The 17,320-nt window shown below is 44.5% G+C and overlaps 1 protein-coding gene and 1 long non-coding RNA gene across 16 annotated transcripts in view; one reads left to right on the top strand and one right to left on the bottom strand.

The window, feature by feature from the left end:
- The window catches only part of ADTRP (androgen dependent TFPI regulating protein), a 33,364-nt gene extending 22,094 nt beyond the window's left edge, over positions 1 to 11,270 (top strand). The window contains exons 5-6 of the mRNA XM_054190948.1: positions 3,282 to 3,433; positions 11,153 to 11,270. Of these exons, the coding sequence (XP_054046923.1) occupies positions 3,282 to 3,433; positions 11,153 to 11,196 (196 nt within the window). The 3' untranslated portion in view covers positions 11,197 to 11,270. The remainder of the gene's footprint in view (positions 1 to 3,281; positions 3,434 to 11,152) is intronic.
- LOC128905217 (uncharacterized) overlaps positions 1 to 17,320 on the bottom strand; it is a 46,881-nt gene that overhangs the window by 18,342 nt on the left and 11,219 nt on the right. For 8 of the 15 annotated variants that reach the window (XR_008464785.1, XR_008464783.1, XR_008464777.1 and 5 more), the window contains exons 2-3: positions 7,320 to 13,409; positions 9 to 6,176 (exon numbers count right to left, since the gene is read on the bottom strand). This is a non-coding gene — a long non-coding RNA (uncharacterized LOC128905217). The remainder of the gene's footprint in view (positions 1 to 8; positions 6,177 to 7,319; positions 13,410 to 17,320) is intronic. The other 7 variants (XR_008464779.1, XR_008464782.1, XR_008464778.1 and 4 more) reach the window with 3 other exon arrangements.

Here is a 17,320-nt window from a genome sequence, read left to right as displayed (position 1 = left end):
TTCAATACCGTTGCTTTCTCTCTTCCTGAGGCAGCAAGGGACCTCCTGTCTTCTTTCTTTTTCCCTCCTTGTCTCGGTTCCCTGCAACCACAGACAACAGCTTTCAACTAACAGATGATTACATTTTTTAGCCTGTGCACTGAAATCTTAACATGCGTACACATTTTACTGTCAGTGCCGCAACCTGGTGATTTAATAGCCCCATTTGGGCACCTTACGTTTCACAAGCAACAGAGCCCTTCCTAAAAGCCTCTCCTTGAACTGTCACGGTCATCCCTGCCCTTCCCCTTCCCCAGTGTCCGTGGGCTGAGAACTGACTGGTCCCTGCAAGGCAGAAGAGAAACCGAGCAGCCGGGGACACCTTGCACCAGGTACCTGCTCTCTGAGCGGGGCTTCACGGTAGCTTGGAATACCCACAGAGTTCAAAAAGGAAAAGCGGCTCTCAGTTGCAGGACACTGGGGCTAAAAGAACCCTTAGGCATGCTAGTTAATTCTTGCAAGGACGGATCTTGCATCTCCTGGCTGCATTAAGTAGTGCCTTACTCCTGGAGTCACCACATTGAAAACAGTGAAGAATATATACATTTTAGAACTGGCATTTTAAATCTTAAGAAGGAAGTAATAATAGATTGCTCCTTCTCATTTCACTGGTAATAGATCAGTATAAAATAAATCTTAATCTTCGCAATTTTGTATGCGTTTTTGAAGAAAAGCTCAAACTACCTCCGCAAGGGAATACAAATCCTTATAGATTTCACTCTGTATAAAAAACTAAAATACAGAAAAACCAAAATACAAAAAAAACCCAAATCATATTAAATCTAGAGACTGACGTCTTCCTTGTCATATGTCCATATTCCACCCCTGTTAGGAACCAAAATATGTTTCCTTCACTGCATGCTCTTTTTCAGTTCACAACCTTTTAATTTTGAATTAACAACAGTCTCAGGGAGCTCATATGTAGCCAATATGTTCTTTTCTCCTTTCTGGATCTTCCCATTTAATAATTCCCTAAAGATACTTCCCCCTCCCCCCCTCCTTCAGTAAATGCAGTGGTCCCATTAACATTAATAGAAAGGTAATGAGAGGACAGGATAAATCCCCCACTTGCATCCAGCTGTACTATGACAGCACATCTGGTGTCTATATGCTGTCCTCTATCCTACAGCAGTTTGGCAACTTTGGTTATACGCAGGGTTCTTATCTCCCCATAATTCTGGGCGTTGTCTGCTTCTGACTCACTCACTGATATCCAAGGTAAAGTCTCCGTAAAAATTGAAATTTTGTAAATGAAATTTTCAGAATAATAAGCCTCTGAAGCCGGCATGTGTATTTAACAGGTCATTACCCATGAGAAATGAGCAATATCCATTTGCAAGTTGTGGGATGCATTTTATGAAATCCCTAGGGGAAAAAAAAAAACAAACCAACAAACCCAAACCTCAAAACTGTCAGCTATTCTGTGATCAAAATGAGTAGGGCTCAGGAATATGGAGGTATGCCCCAAGACAAAAATCTGGCAACACACAGCTCCCACCAAGTTAGAAAGATGAGTGCTTTGGTGCTTCTGCATAGTCATTTGTTTAGGTTCCAAAATACATGTTGAAGTGCTTCATATCAGGTACACCAGTTTGTCGAATTGGATCAAGATTTCATTATATAAAATAAATATTTTTAGTTCTTCCTCATATAAAATAAAGGCAATTGTCACTTTCTGTTTTACTGTTCAAGACACACGAAGAAAACAGTAGCCCTACGCAGTGAGGAACACACGCTGCCACTTGCATGGGCTCCAGTTAGCACCTGATCTTCAGTATCTTTCAGCTTCTCTATGGCCTTTTGTGCAGGCTTTTTTTAATTTTTTTTTTTTTTTAAATTACTTAGCTGTTTTGCAACCCAGTTTGCTTGATGAAAGAACCTATCCTAAATCACGAAAACAAGTCTCTACACTTAACGTTTCCATGCTCAGCCCAGACAGCTCTACTACCAACCCCCTGCATTTCTCCACTCTACCTCTTAGGTGGGGATCAGCAAGGTAAACCCCCTCCTTTCTTATGTACTACCCCTTCGTGCTCTAACTAGAGAAATAAGAAATCATCTTTTCAGACATGGGTTGGCATTTGTTTGTGGTTTTTCTTCTTAGCACTCTCCCAATTCCTTGGTTTTATGACACAGTTTCAGGCTGGTGGTGGGGCAGCCTGTTTGTCACTTCTCCAAGGCATGATGCTCAGTGCAAGGTAGCAGGCTGGGTGCCTTCAGAGAGAGTGGGATTACATTCCTGTGTTAGCACTGGTGGTGAAAAGTATGGCATACTCCTCGGATGTGGGTTTGGGTTTTTTTAGTCAAGAAAACGAAACCTTTTAGGACTCTTCGACCCAAAGGTTCTTTTTAGGCAAGCGCTGCCCATCGCTAGAATGGCACATCCTCATAACAATCACTGGAGACCTGACCTATTTTTTTTATATTCTTTACATATTGAATACAAATATATATAATTTCATCCATAAAATTTTTTTTTCCTATATTTAATATATAAAGACCATTTTTATATTCTTAATTCAAGAGTGTCTGGTAGCAAATGCCTGATGAGCCATAAACAACTAAAATAGTATCAGTGAACAGAGAGCCTAAGTAGAAGAAAAGAAGCCCTCCTTTTCCTTCTTTCCCTTTTCCAAACAGTGCTTTGTAAATGGTTCTGGCACAACGGAGCAAAGCAGCTACACCTGTTTCCTACCTACCTTCTCCTCCTCCTCAGACCAAGAGAAAAGGTGCTGGATAATTCTCCTTGCCCTCTTACCTCCTGCTAATTTCTTTCCACTCCCAAAAGAGTGGTCAACAGCGGCAGGATAGCGACAGTGGGAAACAGCACTTTCTGTCCCCACAGACCCTTAAGATCTGGATAGGGGCTGAAAAGCTGTTGTAACTAAAGAGCAGATGCATATGTGAGAGCTTATGTGAATAAGCTTCACTTGGTATAGCCAAGTGCACATCCCTATTATCTGAGTGTTTTACTATTTTACTGTGTTAATAGCCAATGCCACCAGAGTGACAGCAGAACATCGTGTGCATTTCGACCTGCGCTGAAACCCATCTCGTTTAGCAGCGGCTCAAGTGTGCTTCACAGCAAATAGCCCAAATGCCGAGGAGATGTATTGACAGCTGAGCTAATTTTCTCTGTATCAAGATTGTTTGGACAACTTGGCCCTTCAGGGGTTAGAAATCATGAAGTGGTTCTTCTAAATAAATGGTCCTAACCAAAGGTCATTTCTCTCCTTGCCTAGGGTCCTGTGGATTTATTCTGTAACGGGAGAGTGGGTATATCCTCTCTTCGCTTTGTTCAGCCCAGCCGGGCTAGCAGCCTTTTTCGCCGGTAGCCTTGCCATCATCATCTCCTTCTACAACTTCGGGGAGTTCCTCAACCGTATGATATGGGGTCAGTCCAAGTTTTGTTTTTCACTTCTATCCATATGAAAAAAAAATAAAAATCTAAAACGAATTCCTGTGATTGCCTAGGCAGGTGGGGAGAGGAAGGGGGCCCTTGTACACTGCGGGGTGACATTTGGGTGTCTGATAGAGATTTCCAGGTCCTAACCAGTTACTAACAAATAGAAAACAAGTTGGATCAAGAATCCCAACACCACCAGATAAAAGGCTGGGCCAGGTTTCTCTGATGGGGCTCGAGAAGAACCTCATACCAGCATAATAATTGGATTTTTAATTCCTTCTCAAACAAGGGTCCAGGAAAGCCAAATCTCTCTGGCTAAAACTCTTACACCTGCACCAGGTGGTGTTTGTCAGACTAGGGAATGGCACTGTTTACTGACAATTCACCGGAGGGCATTAGTGTATCCAAGTGAAAGCATCGCAGCAGGTCCATGAGTAAAACAGCTCTTCAGAAAGTTTTACAAACTGTTGAGAACATCTCCCCTTCTGCTTTAGTAGTGGTATAATCAGTAGTGACTTAAAGAAAACGAAAGGCAGCTTCCTTGGGCAAATGGGCAGTTGTTAGGAAAAAAAAAAAAAAAAGTAGTTTAGGACACATTCAACAGATGGAAGAAAGAAAGAAAGAAGTGATGAAGCAGCTTTAGGGATATGGGATGATATTATTATTATTCCCCCTTCTGGTTTCCTCTCTCCTTTTTCATTCAAGATTAAGTTTTTGAGGATGAAAATGTTCCTGTCAGGAAAACGTGTGTATTTTATTTAGGACAAATGCGTAAACATTTGCAATTTCTTAAACTAGCTTTCTGATGAAAGAAAAAACCCTGGAAAAACACCTCTGAAAATAAATAAGACAACCTCCCTCTGTTCTCGGGAAACATTTGAACATTTGATGCCTGATCCGTTTTGTGAAGTCTCACATGCCTGTCAAGCCAAAGTAGAGTGTCTGTAGCTAGTCTCTCACCATCCGTGCTCAGCTACCTAAAAGCAGCAGATTGACTTTCAAATGTGCTGAATAACCAACTTCACCGCTTGATACCTTTGCAAATAAGATGCTTGCTCTACATGTCCATGTTTGGAAATTTTTGGCTGAACTCTGTTCTTGCATAGACGCGATATGAGATGAGGACTGCTGGTAAATGAAAACAGATCCCCAGCCTTTCTACGCTAGCTTTGGTTTAAGAGGCATCACATAAATAGTAACTATTCTTAATCAAAGACCACATCGTCCCTACAAGACAGTATAGGTCTATAAATGAGATCTGATATCCGATACACCTAGGTATCAGATTTTTTTCATCACTGAGTACATATTTGTAGTTTCAGGCCTAGAGTATGCCCGATGCATAAGCTGGAGATAGTCAGAATTAAAATAATTTGATTTCCAAGGTGTTAATTGATCGGACAAAAGGTCGTGCCAAGCAAAGGTCAAATTAACTGTAAAAATTAGACACATTTTGAACAGCAGACTAAATGTACTCACTTAAGAAAGAGATGTTAATTTAAGAGATTTCTACAGACTCTGGGCCAAGCACACCGCTTTCTTTTCTGTGCATACAGAAAGGCTGAAAAGCACCCCCAGTTGTGACAGTATGAATGTAACCTCGGAGAATATATATGAACACAGCATACACGATATCTTCTGTTGACATCTGGTGTGCTCTTGCAATCCACGGAGGCCCCCTGTGTGTGGTGGAGTCTGCCTCTTCATGCATACTTGATATTTCTCAAAGGAGCCACAAAATCACAGCCTTAACAATTAACATGGTGTATTCATCTGTGTGCAGGACACTCTCCCTGAGTTACAGTTTCCCATGTTTGTGCAAACGCTTCTTATTTCACATGCATCCTCAGCTCTTCACCTCCAGGACGGGCAGCATTCCCTAGATTTGCTGTACACTGATAAAAAAAGCTGCCAGCTGCATCCCAATCATAGAATGGTTTGGGTTGGAAGGGACCTTAAAGATCACCTCGTTCCAACCCCCCTGCCATGGGCAGGGACACCTCCCACTAGACCAGGCTGCTCAAAGCTTCATCCAGCCTGGCCTTGAACACCTCCAGGGATGGGGCATCCACAGCTTCCCTGGGCAACCTGTTCCAGTGCCTCACCACCCTCACAGTAAAGAATTTCTTCCTAATATCTGATCTAAATCTGTCTTCTTTCAGTTTAAGAGCGTTACCCCTTGTCCTATCACTACACTCCCTGATAAAGATCCCTCCCCATCTTTCCTGTAGGCCCCAATAGCCGGCAACTCCCCAGCATCTGAGGCTGCAGTTTGATAACATGGGGGCTTGGGCAGCAATAACTTCTCAATAAGCTCCTGCCCACCGCCCCTCACTCCTTCCTACTCCACCACACACGCCTGTTTCTTGTGAGCAGGGTCTGTTTTCAACTCAGATCGTTTTCCCAATCCATTTCCCAGCTGTGTCCACCCAAGAGAAGGGCAGGACTTTCTTACGCTGGTATTGATAACAAGGTCCCAATAAGCATTGCAACACAGCCAGAGGGAAGCTATTCCAAATTACAGTGCTCCAAGGTCTTAATATGTTCCTGACTGAGACAAATCTTTGTCTCAGCATCGCCACAGTAAAAACAGCTGCAACCCGACTGAAGATGCAATTCCAACATACCTTTCTTCTCGCAGTAGGAATGGCTCTATGTACTTTTTTTCATCCTCCCCTTTCCTGTCTCACCTTCCTGACACCATAAGGGAGATGATGCAGTTAAAACAACCCTGCAGAAAAAAAACCCATACACACAAAGTAAAACAATCTGTGCTGGTAGAAGACAAACCTCTTCATCTCTCCGTACCTTCCACCCTGCCCACCTCCTCCCTCCCCCAAAAGAAAGGGTAGATGGAAGGGCACTTCTGCCCTCCCTTTTGCTGCCTGCTTTGTCCCCCAAAGCCACAGTTTGAGTTACAGGGTAATGCCAGAGTTTACTACAGGCACATCTGGAAACACCTTCTTTAATAACACCTGTAGCCACTAAACCATTAGATCTGATGCTGGTGGCATCTGCCAAGGTAGAGAGCCCTGCCTGGGCTGCTACAACCAGGCTTTGCCCCAAAGAGAAAGGCTCCAGGGCAGCTTCTTCTTTTTCTTTCCTTCCCACTTGAAGGAAGAAAGCTGGCTGAGTGTGTGCCCAGATAAGTTGTAATTATTCGAAGGTGCAAGAAGTGATTAACAGGTAGCTCCCCATGAGTGGTAAGCCCGGTTTCCTTCTGGATTTACATCCTGTAGCAGACTGTAGGCTGCAAATGAAGCTTGTCCCACAGCATACCATGCTTCATATGGGCTCCCTTCCATGGTCCTTTATAGCTCTAGGCTACTATCACTTTTTCCAAAACCAGCTGTGTAAATATTTACTCTTTTTCACTCTTAAAGGTGTATTTAGCTGCAAGTTATTCCAAAGTCCATGGATAGCAGCTTTCAGCTCTGAGCAAGTAATTTTTAAAGCTATGATGTCCTGTGCTTGACCAAACAGATGCAGTACCATTTCTGAGAGCTGGAAAAGCCAGGCTGTCGAACGATATAACCTTGTTTTTCCTTTTCAGAACAACCAAAAGATGCCAGACCCTAAATTTGTTTTATTATTTATAGACAAACTGTTTCATACAGCATTGAAGGTTTTAAAAATGTATTCTCTCTCATGTGCCTCTCCCTCCCCTTGCACAGTTGGATTGGTGGTAACTAAGGCAACCCAGCTGCACAGCCTGAGAGGCACAGAAAATAGTACCAGTAATGACTCTTTTTTTTTTTTTTTTTTGTTTTAAATCCCAGAGTTTCTAGAGTACTAGACAATGTTGAGCAATACAGAAACTCCAAAGAGGATAACTAGAAACAATGGGCTGATTCTTTTACTGACATAAATTTACCTCAGCCAAGAATTTGGCTGCAGGGTCCGAGTACCAAAGATGAACCGTGTGATAACTTCTCCCATTCCCCACGGGCAGAAAACATCACACAGGCAACTGATCTCATGTTACTTTGACCAGTCAAACTACAACCCTCAAAAATTAAGCAGGGCAGTTTTCCCTCAGGTTTTGCTCCTGGTGAGACAACCAGATCCGCAGGAGAAATTCAGATCAAAGTTCTCCACATCAGACAGAGGAACATTTCAGGTGAGGTCTCTTCTCTGGCACCAGCATTTGCAGATGGAGCATATTCATTTGTCTTCCATCTAACACACCTGAAAAAAAAAAAAAAACCAAAACCAAACCCAAATTCAAACAGTCATCAACTGCTGCATTTCAATACTTTGAAATGCAGGTGGATAGGAGCTACAGCTAGCAACAGCTACTCCCTCCACCAGTGATTTAAGTGCCTGCTGAGGGAGACTGGACAAACCACTTGTGAGATTTTACAGCCACAAGGCCTCTGCCAAGTCCAGAGAAATGCTCTGCTCCAGGTGATGGAACCATCCTTTGGGAGAGAAACAGGGCAGAAAGGGAGTCTGGCTGTTGGAGCGGGCAGCAGCTCAAGCAGACCCCTGCCTGGATGCTCTCTGTCCTCCAGAAGGGAAAGCTTTGGCCAGCAGCTGGCTGAGGAACACTGGGCAGGGGGCAAAGCCAGAACTAAAGATACTCTAAAGCAAGGGATAAGACAGTACAACAACAATAATAGCCATTGCTCTCAGGAAAAAGAGGAAACTTACGGTGGAATGATTTCCTAGTGCCCAGGGCATAGACGGATGTGCTCCTCCAGATCTTCTGGGAACTCTTGAATATCTTACAAAGACATTTCTGAAACAGATTCACCGAGGGCTATGCTAAAGTTAGATGGTGACCTTCTCTTTGACATATTTTTCCTCTTCTTTTTGGAGTACTTGCGCATTAAACGCATTTTCCAGAAACGTATAACACGTTAGGAACTGATTGTTTTCCCTAGGTTTTACTTTTGCATTTACACGCTTGTGAAACCAAGCTTCCCTAAAACCCTGTAGTCAGCTATTGGGAAACCCAGCTTATGTGACAGCGCATGAATCTGTGCAATACAAAGCAATACTATAATATGATTGAATTCCTGATGCTCTCATTCTTCCGAGCAGCTGTTGAGATTGCAGAAGCCCGAGTGGGAAATAAAGGGATGCAAAGAACAACTGTGTAGGATACGAAGTCATTCTGCCATTGTACTGGCACAGACTTGTGAACAGCAGTTTTAGCATAAACGTTAAAATGCTCACGTTCTGCAGGGAGTTATCATTCGAGACACAGGTTCCACCCTTCGTTATTACAGTGTCCAGAAGGGATTTTTAAACTGAGTCTCCTCTCCAGAAGATATTTTCATTTGTTTTATCATGCCTTTAAAAACAAAGAATAAACGTCCAGGGTATATCTATTTCCTTCAGTGAACGATGTTTATATCCACAATTTCACTATATTGCCGGTGACAAACGGAGCTCAAATTTTAGAAGATTTACAGCAAACTAAATAGGAATATTTACTTTTGTCTCATCCATTCATCCTAGTTATGCCACAAACCTGTGACAGCATATTTATATCCTTCGTATTTGTCACTCCCCCGAGCTGCAGTTTAACCCTCGGGTGGAGAAGCCCAGCTATTTAAAGGAAACCTGCACCATCTGTCACACGCCCTACTCTTGCTGACAAGTTTATCTGATGATCCACTGGAGGGAGACCCGATCGGAAGCTCTGGCAACCCAGGGCTTAGAATTTCATCACTGGAGGCCAGACACTAACAGGTGCTTGTTAATATGCTGTCCCTGGCCTAATAGGCTAGTCTGTTATTTTGATGGTGGTTTGTTTTTTTTTCTCCCTCATCTTTAAAATATCTATTTGGTCAGTACAAAATAATTACGGGATCATTTGGGAAGGGAGAAATGCCAGGATTTTGTTCCATATCAGGTCAATTGCCAAATGCTGTGCAGACTGGAGATAAATATAATACAGCAATTTAGTGCTTCAGAGCCTCTGAGGTCTACGGACAAGGAAAGCACCTTTAAAAGAGGGTTTCCTGTGAGTAAATAATCATCAACAAGGAAGAAGAGCGGCTGAAACTGTGCTTTAGATAAGGGTACCCAAATGTATTTGGTTGTTGCCACACTTGGTGCCCCAAGTCCGGTCTCCAGCTAGTGCTTCAGAAAGCTGTGGGTCTTTGGCAGGTCCTCTGCCATCCTGGCTAGACACATGAGGATGCTCCAGATATCTCAGCTGCAGGATTAATCATCTGCTGCCATTTTCAGATGAGCTTTATTTTAAAGCTTTTCACACATTCTTGCACCTAGCTAGGCTTGTTTGGTGGCAGATACTTTTTCCCCACTAGCAAAGCACTGTTGTTTTCAAGGGATGTGGCCCATGGTAGATTTCATAGAGTCATAGAATTGTCTAGGTTGGAAAAGACCTTTAAGATCATTGAGTACAACCATTAATCTAACACTGCCAAGCCCACCAATAAACCATGTCTCTAAGCACTGCATCTACATGTCTTTTAAATACTCCAGGGATGGTGACTCAATGACTCAACTGCTTCCCTGCGCAGCCTGTTCCAATGCTTGACAACCCTTTCGATTAAGAAGTTTTTCCTAATATCCAGCCTAAACCTCCCCTTGCACAATTTGAGGCTGTTTCCTCTCATCCTATCAGCTGTTACTTGGGGAAAGAGACCAACATCCACCTCACTACAACCTCCTTTCCGGCAGTTGTAGAGCACGATATGACCGTTCTGTGATAATGTCTCGCCTCAGCCTCCTTTTCTCCAGGCTGAACAACCCTAGTTCCCTCAGCTGCTCCTCATAGGACTTGTTCTCCAGACCCCTCACCAGCTTTGTTGCCCCTCTTTGGACATGCTCCAGCACCTCAATGGCTTTCTTGTAGGCCCAAAGAGGCCCAAAACCGAACACAGTGTTCAAGGTGTGGCCTCAGCAGTGCCAAACACAGAGGGACAATCACTTCCCTAGTCCTACTGGCCACACTATTTCTGATACAAACCAGGATGCTGTTGGGTGCCTTGGCCACCTGGGCACTGCTGGCTCTTATTCAGCTGGCTGTCGAGCAACACCCCCAGGTCCTTTTCTGCTGGGCAGCTTTCCAGCCACTCTTCCCCAATCCTGTAGCGCTGCATGGGGTTGTTGTGACCCAAGTGCAGGATGTGGCACTTGGCCTTGTTGAACCTCATACCATTGGTCTCGGACCATCAATCCAGCCTTTCCAGATCCCTCTGTAGAGCCTTCCTACCCTCAAGCAGATCAACACTCCCACCCAACTTGGTGTCCTCTGCAAACTTACTGAGGGTGCACTCAATCCCCTCGTCCAGATCATTGATAAAAACATTAAACAGAACTGGCCTCAATACTGAGCCCTGGGGAACACCACTTGTGACTGGCCGCCAACTGGATTTAACTTCATTCACCACCACTCTTTGGGCCCAGCCATCCAGCCAGTTTTTTAGCCAACAAGGAATATGCCTGTCCAGGCCATGAGCAGCCAAAATCGTTCCTCAGTAGTGGAGTAATCCCTTGCTTGCTAGGGACATCCCAAGGCTCATTTGACTTCTGCAGCACTTCGGAAGTAGCAGTGGGTCCAAGCTGTGCTCTCATGGCTTACTCCCACTCCCAGATGGGTTCGGTTCCCCAGGGATGCTGGGAGGCCAAGGCCAGGTTCACATCCTGCTCCCAACAGCATGCTTGATCTATGAGCAGACTTCTCTCTGTTTTTTTTCCAATAATATCTTCTCCTCTGCCTCCAAACAGGAGATTCGATAGCAATACTGGACTACAGGCGGAAAGGCAAGTGAATCCTCCTCTTCAAGCCAAACGATCTCTCCATGAATGCTGAAGCCATGAAGTAGAGGAAAATAAATGCAGCTGTGATAAATCCTTTCTCCAATGCATTGCAGCTTCTGGTGAAGCCATTATGTCATCAGACATATGGAAAACTGGTGGAAAATATGAAATGTTTGCCTCTTACATGATAACTCTGCAACTGCTATGAACAAGAAAATTGTGTTCATCTGTTTACACAGATTTCTCATCTCTTGCACAATGTACGTGAGGATGTGTCCATGGTTAAAACTCGTCACTGGTAAACGAACTCCCTCATGAGCTTGGCACCACTCTGTAAAAGACCTGTGAACGCAAGCCAGCTCTTGTTTGGATCGCCCTTCATCAAGTCTGGAAAAAATTAAGAGGAGGGATAATTTTAACAGTGCTGTGACTTCCAAGCTAGCTAGATAACAAATTGGGCTAACAAGGACTGTAATTAGGAATGTCTGCTCAGAAAGTTCACCATGAAGCCAAGTTCTTCTAACGAGAAACATTCTGGAATATTAATATGCATAATATCTCCCCTCCATTTCAACAGGAAATCTGAACACAACACTTACTTTCTTCCTTTTTCTTGGTTTCAGTTAATCTTGCAGCAAAAGTAACCTAATTATACTGACTGTATGATTGCTTTGACAGAAAGCATGTTAATTTAAAGCACTGTTTAACATAAAGCTGCCTGCCATATAATTACACTCCATTCACATGTTTACTAATCTTGCTCAATATAGCTGATTTCTGTTATTAGCCTCAACATCTTGTTAACATCTAAAACACTGCAAACTCCAATAAACAGGCAAAACCGACAGCAGAGTAAGTGTTCCTTAATGGTCAACATGAAAAAAGAAAGATCTCTGTTACTAGCCTTGCATTTAAATGAGGATTTGAAACTAGTTGCAGGACTTAAATGTCTAACTTGTTCTTCATTGCCAAAACCCCTAGCTCAGAGCTACTGGGTGCGCAGTTCGCCGGGGTGTTATTTTCATCTTTCGAATGCTGCTGGAGCTTAGTAAAAACGAAAAACATTGTAAGCCGCCTGTGAGCAATAAAAAAAAAAAAAAAAAATTATGTGTATACATAAGATTGTTCTTCTCACATGTTAAGCACCTGATAAAATTCTAGTCTGGGAAATTAACGTACTAGGGCTAGACTGTAAACTAAGTTAACTCAATGAAAAATGTGCATGCATTCAATAATTCCCGGCTTATCTAGATAACTCGTTCCAGCTAACTTTGCAAGGGGAATGTAAGCAATTACATATACACACCCCTCCCTCCTTTTCTGTTGAAGCTAAAGCAGAGACAGACAGAAGAAAAACCATGAGGGGAATCAGGGAAGAGGAGAAAGTTCAGGAGACTCCCTGTACAGGTTAGTTGGGTATTTTTTTTTTCTCTTTTTTTTTTTTTTTTTTTTTTTCTTTGTACCGATAGTCCAGTGCAAACAGTTTAAGTGTCAGAAACTCAAAACACAGCCTGGGCCCTGACACAGAGGGAGCAGTTCTTCCCATGTCCAACCAGAGGAGCTGAATGGCAGATCTCATCCTCAGTTCCTGCTTGCACCGGGATGACCTTTGGGATCTGGTGTGGTGCCTGCGCTGCTGGACTACAGGGGTTCGAGGAGCATCGCGGGGTGGTGGCGGAGGTTGTTTCTTTCTTTGAAAAGGGCTGAGAAGAGGCACTGCTCTCTGCTGCATCCTGCACGGAGAGGCTGGATGCCAGTCACACGCTTTGGGAAAGCAATCGGGAATGCCTGTCCCCAAAGCAGAACTGCTGGGATCTCGGGTTTGCTTTGCTCCTTTCTCTGACGCACACGAAGCCCAGAAAGGAAGAAGGTTTGTGAATCCTTGTTCACAAACCGACATTTTCCCTGTGATTTCAACAAGGCATTCCTGAGGTACTCTGAATAAGGATCTGGCCTTTACCATATTTACACTCGATTTCTCTTTCCAGTCTGTTTCTCTCTCTCATTTTATTTTGAGTAAGTATGCAAAGTCAGTCAGAACTGTTTATTTATAGCTGTAGATTTTCATGGCCGTATAAATTAGATGTTATTACTGAATGAGATGCCCGCCCACTCACCCAGTGCAGCTGTACAGGAATCCTTTCATGCTGCTCCACGGTACACACTCTCAATCAGGAGGAAAATGACATGCTCCCAGTCAGATGAAGGGACCACTGCTTAAACCCTCGGGTGAAAAAACAGCAATTAATTTTTTTTTTCCACTGTACAATGTGCAGTATGACAACTACAATTACCTAATACTATTTAGGCCTGCCACTTCTGTTCGGCAGAGAGAGAAAACGAAGGTTTAAATTCACCAGAGCAAAACCCCCCAAACTAGACCTTACCCCTGCACTTTCTTTTTACAAGATTAAGCGATTTTTCTTTGGAGGGAATGAGGGGACAGGGACAGCGAGGGGAAGCAAAACTGGTTGTTATTTGATACGGAGCACCATCAGAAAATAAAGACCTATCCCATACACACACACAGAGCTATTTCCAGCAGAAACAGCTGGAAAGCAATATCCGCCACAATTAGGAGCTTTCATCTTAGCTCATACCTTTGTAACAGTTTACTCTCCCAAAAAACACAGGCAAGTGCTAATTTATTCCCTCCCCAATTTCCCACACAAATTTCTTGGTTTGAGTCTCTGCCAGAGCTTCAGGGTCACAATCTGACCTCAATAACATAACTTAGGATTGTTCCGAGCCTTCAGTGGAACTACTGAAGATTTGCTTTGATGGATATGGGGCCGGGATCTGGCATGCAGAAAATATGCATTTACATTCTACCAAAGTCTCTAAATAGTTGCCCAGGGAGGCTGAAATTCAATTTGAGACCTTGTGTTCACTTGGCAGAGCACATAATTAAATATTTTGTGCCACAAAATTAACCAGAGAGTCTCAGGGGTATTGGTAAGAGGAGGCTTAGAATCAACCATGAGAGCCAAACTAAGACCCATTTCCCAGGCAAGTTATTCAGTAAATATTGAGAAAAAATTATCGCATTCCTATATGGGTTCATAATAATTTTTGTTATTGTTCGACTTCACCAGTTATCTGGTTACCTCAAAGGAAGAGGGTATTGGCTGTGCGGATTCATATGAATAACCCCAATAACAAGTTCCGCTCTTGACCTAAGGCTGCTGCTTACAGCTAAGAACTGTCTGTGACTGAATTAACTATTTGGAAAAAACAGCAGATAAATCTAGATACAATTACAACAGGATAGACCTCATGACCAGTGCCTGAAAGCTCTTGAAGTGATTTTTTTGTCTTTTTAAAGTTTAAGTCTCTAAAGGCCTTACCCTACAAGGAATTCAATACTTCCAAAAAGCAAGCCAAAATACCCAAGATGTTTAATGTCAACACGCTTCAGTTTAATTTCCACACATTCATGTTTGAAGATGTGTTTGAGTAAAACCTCTAGAATATGGCCCAATAATAGTTCCAAACCATAAAATTTAATTGCAATACTTGATATTTCAATGTCATCTTTTATCAAAGACATTCAAAACATTCAGCAAACATTCAAGCTCCTTTTGCTTTGATAAGGTAGTTTTCCCCCATTAACCAGAGCGCAGCACATACATAAGAAAATAATGCCTTTTTCTACACCCGAGACAAACAGAACTACCTCCTCTGAGTACGTGGGATGATTTGGTTTCGCTGTCAGTAAGGACTGTGTTCCTCAAGGAGAAAAGACAGAAACCTACATACACCAGCACGTACCTGCTTTTCATTCTGAGATGTTCATTCAGGTTTGTGGCAAGGAACAACCTAGGGACGATGTCATTGCCAGCTGGCAGGTGAAAGGCACGTTTGTCACTTAGTAGACTAAGATTTCGCCTGCTACAATACACCGCCACTTCTGCCTGTGTTTGAAAACACCATTTTTTCTGGGATCAAAAGCTCTGACAGAGCAGCCCAGCATAGGCAGACAAGGAAAGGGCCCATCTGCGAGGAGTTCAGGCCCCGGGTTACAAACCCTGCGCTGCAGAGAGAGGGGACCGTCCCCAGGCATGTGTCCTACCAGCTCAGAGGTGACCGTTCCCCTCCGCAGGGACAACTGAGCGGGCAGCACTCCTCCCTGCCCCGCCGGTGGAGCTCTTGCCCACAGGGTTCCAAGGCCTCAGGCTGTTCATCTCCAGGCCCACAAGCCTCCTTTCCCTGCCTCAGGCCAGCGGTGGGAATTCCCACAATCACAGAATGTGTTGGGTCGGAAGGGACCTTTAAAGGTCATCTAGTCCAACCCCCCTGCAGTCAGCAGGGACATCTTCAACTCGATCAGGTGGCTCAGAGCCTTATCAAGCCTGGCCTTGAATGTCTCCAGGGATGGGGCCTCCACCACCTCTCTGGGCAACCTGTGCCAGTGTCTCACCACCCTCATGGTGACGGGAAAAGCCTCGGCTCCCGCCTCGGGGCTCGCCCAGGCCGCCGGGAGGCGACAGCCACGTGCACCGCGGCAAGGCCGCAGCAGGGCTCAGCCTGCCCAAGCGGGCAACGAGGAGCCCATAGGCGAGAAGCGGAGCTCCACGCTTAAGCATTTGCTTCCATCGGGCTTTCCCAGACGCTGACGGAGAGGGGGACAAATTTGGCAGCGCGCCTTTGAAAGAGAAAAAAAACCACCACGCGTTAAAGCGGGGTTACCGCTGCCACCGGCCTCCCGCGCCCTAGGAAAAAAAAAAAAACAAAACAAAACCCAAAAAACTACCAAAATTCAGCTCCCATCGAAGGCTCTGACATTGTGGTTATTTTAACCCGCTTCGGAGACGGAGGGAGGGGCGGGGCAGGGGGCGGGGCCTGGGGAGGGCGGGGCGGCCCCGCCGCTCACGAGGCGCCACAGCGCCCCCTGGTGGCGAGCGCCGGCGCCGCCGCCACCTGCCTGGGCTCGGACGCTCCAAGCCAAACACCCGGGGCTGCTCGCCCGCCCCTGAACGCTAAGAGGGGCCGTCGTTCCGTTCCCCCCCGCCCCCCCCCCCCCTCCCGCTTTGCTGGGGGTCGTTGCGGCGTTAATACACAGTTGGGGACAAGCTGCGTTTGTTTATTACGTTATTAACATGTTTATTTCAGCATTAATTACGACGCTCAGGGATGCTGCAACTGGGGTTCGGCTCCAACATTACGAGCAGCGCTAATTAACGTGTCTCCCTTCTAGAGCACCCCACCTGAAGTTTGCCACAGGTGCAGCACTTAGGCATTTCACTCCTCAGGCACAGCTGGAGGTTTTCGGGCACAGGCATTATTTCACTCGCACGTGGGGGGAGCCCAAACCAGCCCGAAAGAAAAGCCAGGCTCTCTCCCCACCACCGCTGCGTCAGGTCACAACCAACCCAGGCTGTGCCGCGAAGTCAAAAATCACAGGGAAGAATAAATAGAAAGTTGGTCATGTAACATGTAACAACCATGTGCAAGAGGAAAGAAACACAAAGTTAACAGAGCACATTATTTTTATCCATAGTCTCAGATTTGGGGATTGCTTTGCCTTTTTTTTTTTTTTTTTTTTTTTTTTTAATCTCTTTTAAAACAGCTGTTGCCAAATAGTTTTGACCTTGAATCACACATACCTTAAAATGGCTCACAACCCTTTGAGGAACAGCCTCCAGGCTCCAAACCGTTACATCGCTAAAGCAGCCTCCTTGTTGCTAGCTGCCAAACAATAGCCATTGTTCCTGGAGCATCTAGCCAAAAATAATATGATATGCAACCGCCTTCCCACTGTTGCCTTTGCGAAAGTACTTATGAGTTCCAGAGATGACTTTATGGATGGCGTACAGCACAAATAAACCAAAGAGGAGCAGAACAACTTGAAAAGCATGTAGGAACATTGGAAGTGGGTGGAGTAGGAGTAAGAAAGCGGTAGGGGATGGAAGAGGAGAAAAACATTATGAGGAAGAGTTTATATTAGAAGGCAGTGAAGTGTTTAAGTTAAGCAGCTGTTTTTGTGTTGTTGCGTAGGTGAAAACAACACACAAATATTTGAATGTGTGCTCAGGTCATTAAGGCTTGAGTATTATTCTTGAGCAGCGTGGTTGCACTTTTGCACCTTAAATGGTGCTTTTACGTAGCTCTGACTTTAGAAAGAAAATGAAGTGC

This window comes from Rissa tridactyla, chromosome 2 (assembly GCF_028500815.1).
Source record: "Rissa tridactyla isolate bRisTri1 chromosome 2, bRisTri1.patW.cur.20221130, whole genome shotgun sequence".
NCBI classification, from domain to species: Eukaryota; Metazoa; Chordata; class Aves; order Charadriiformes; family Laridae; genus Rissa; species Rissa tridactyla.
This window is presented reverse-complemented; position numbering and strand designations above follow the sequence as displayed.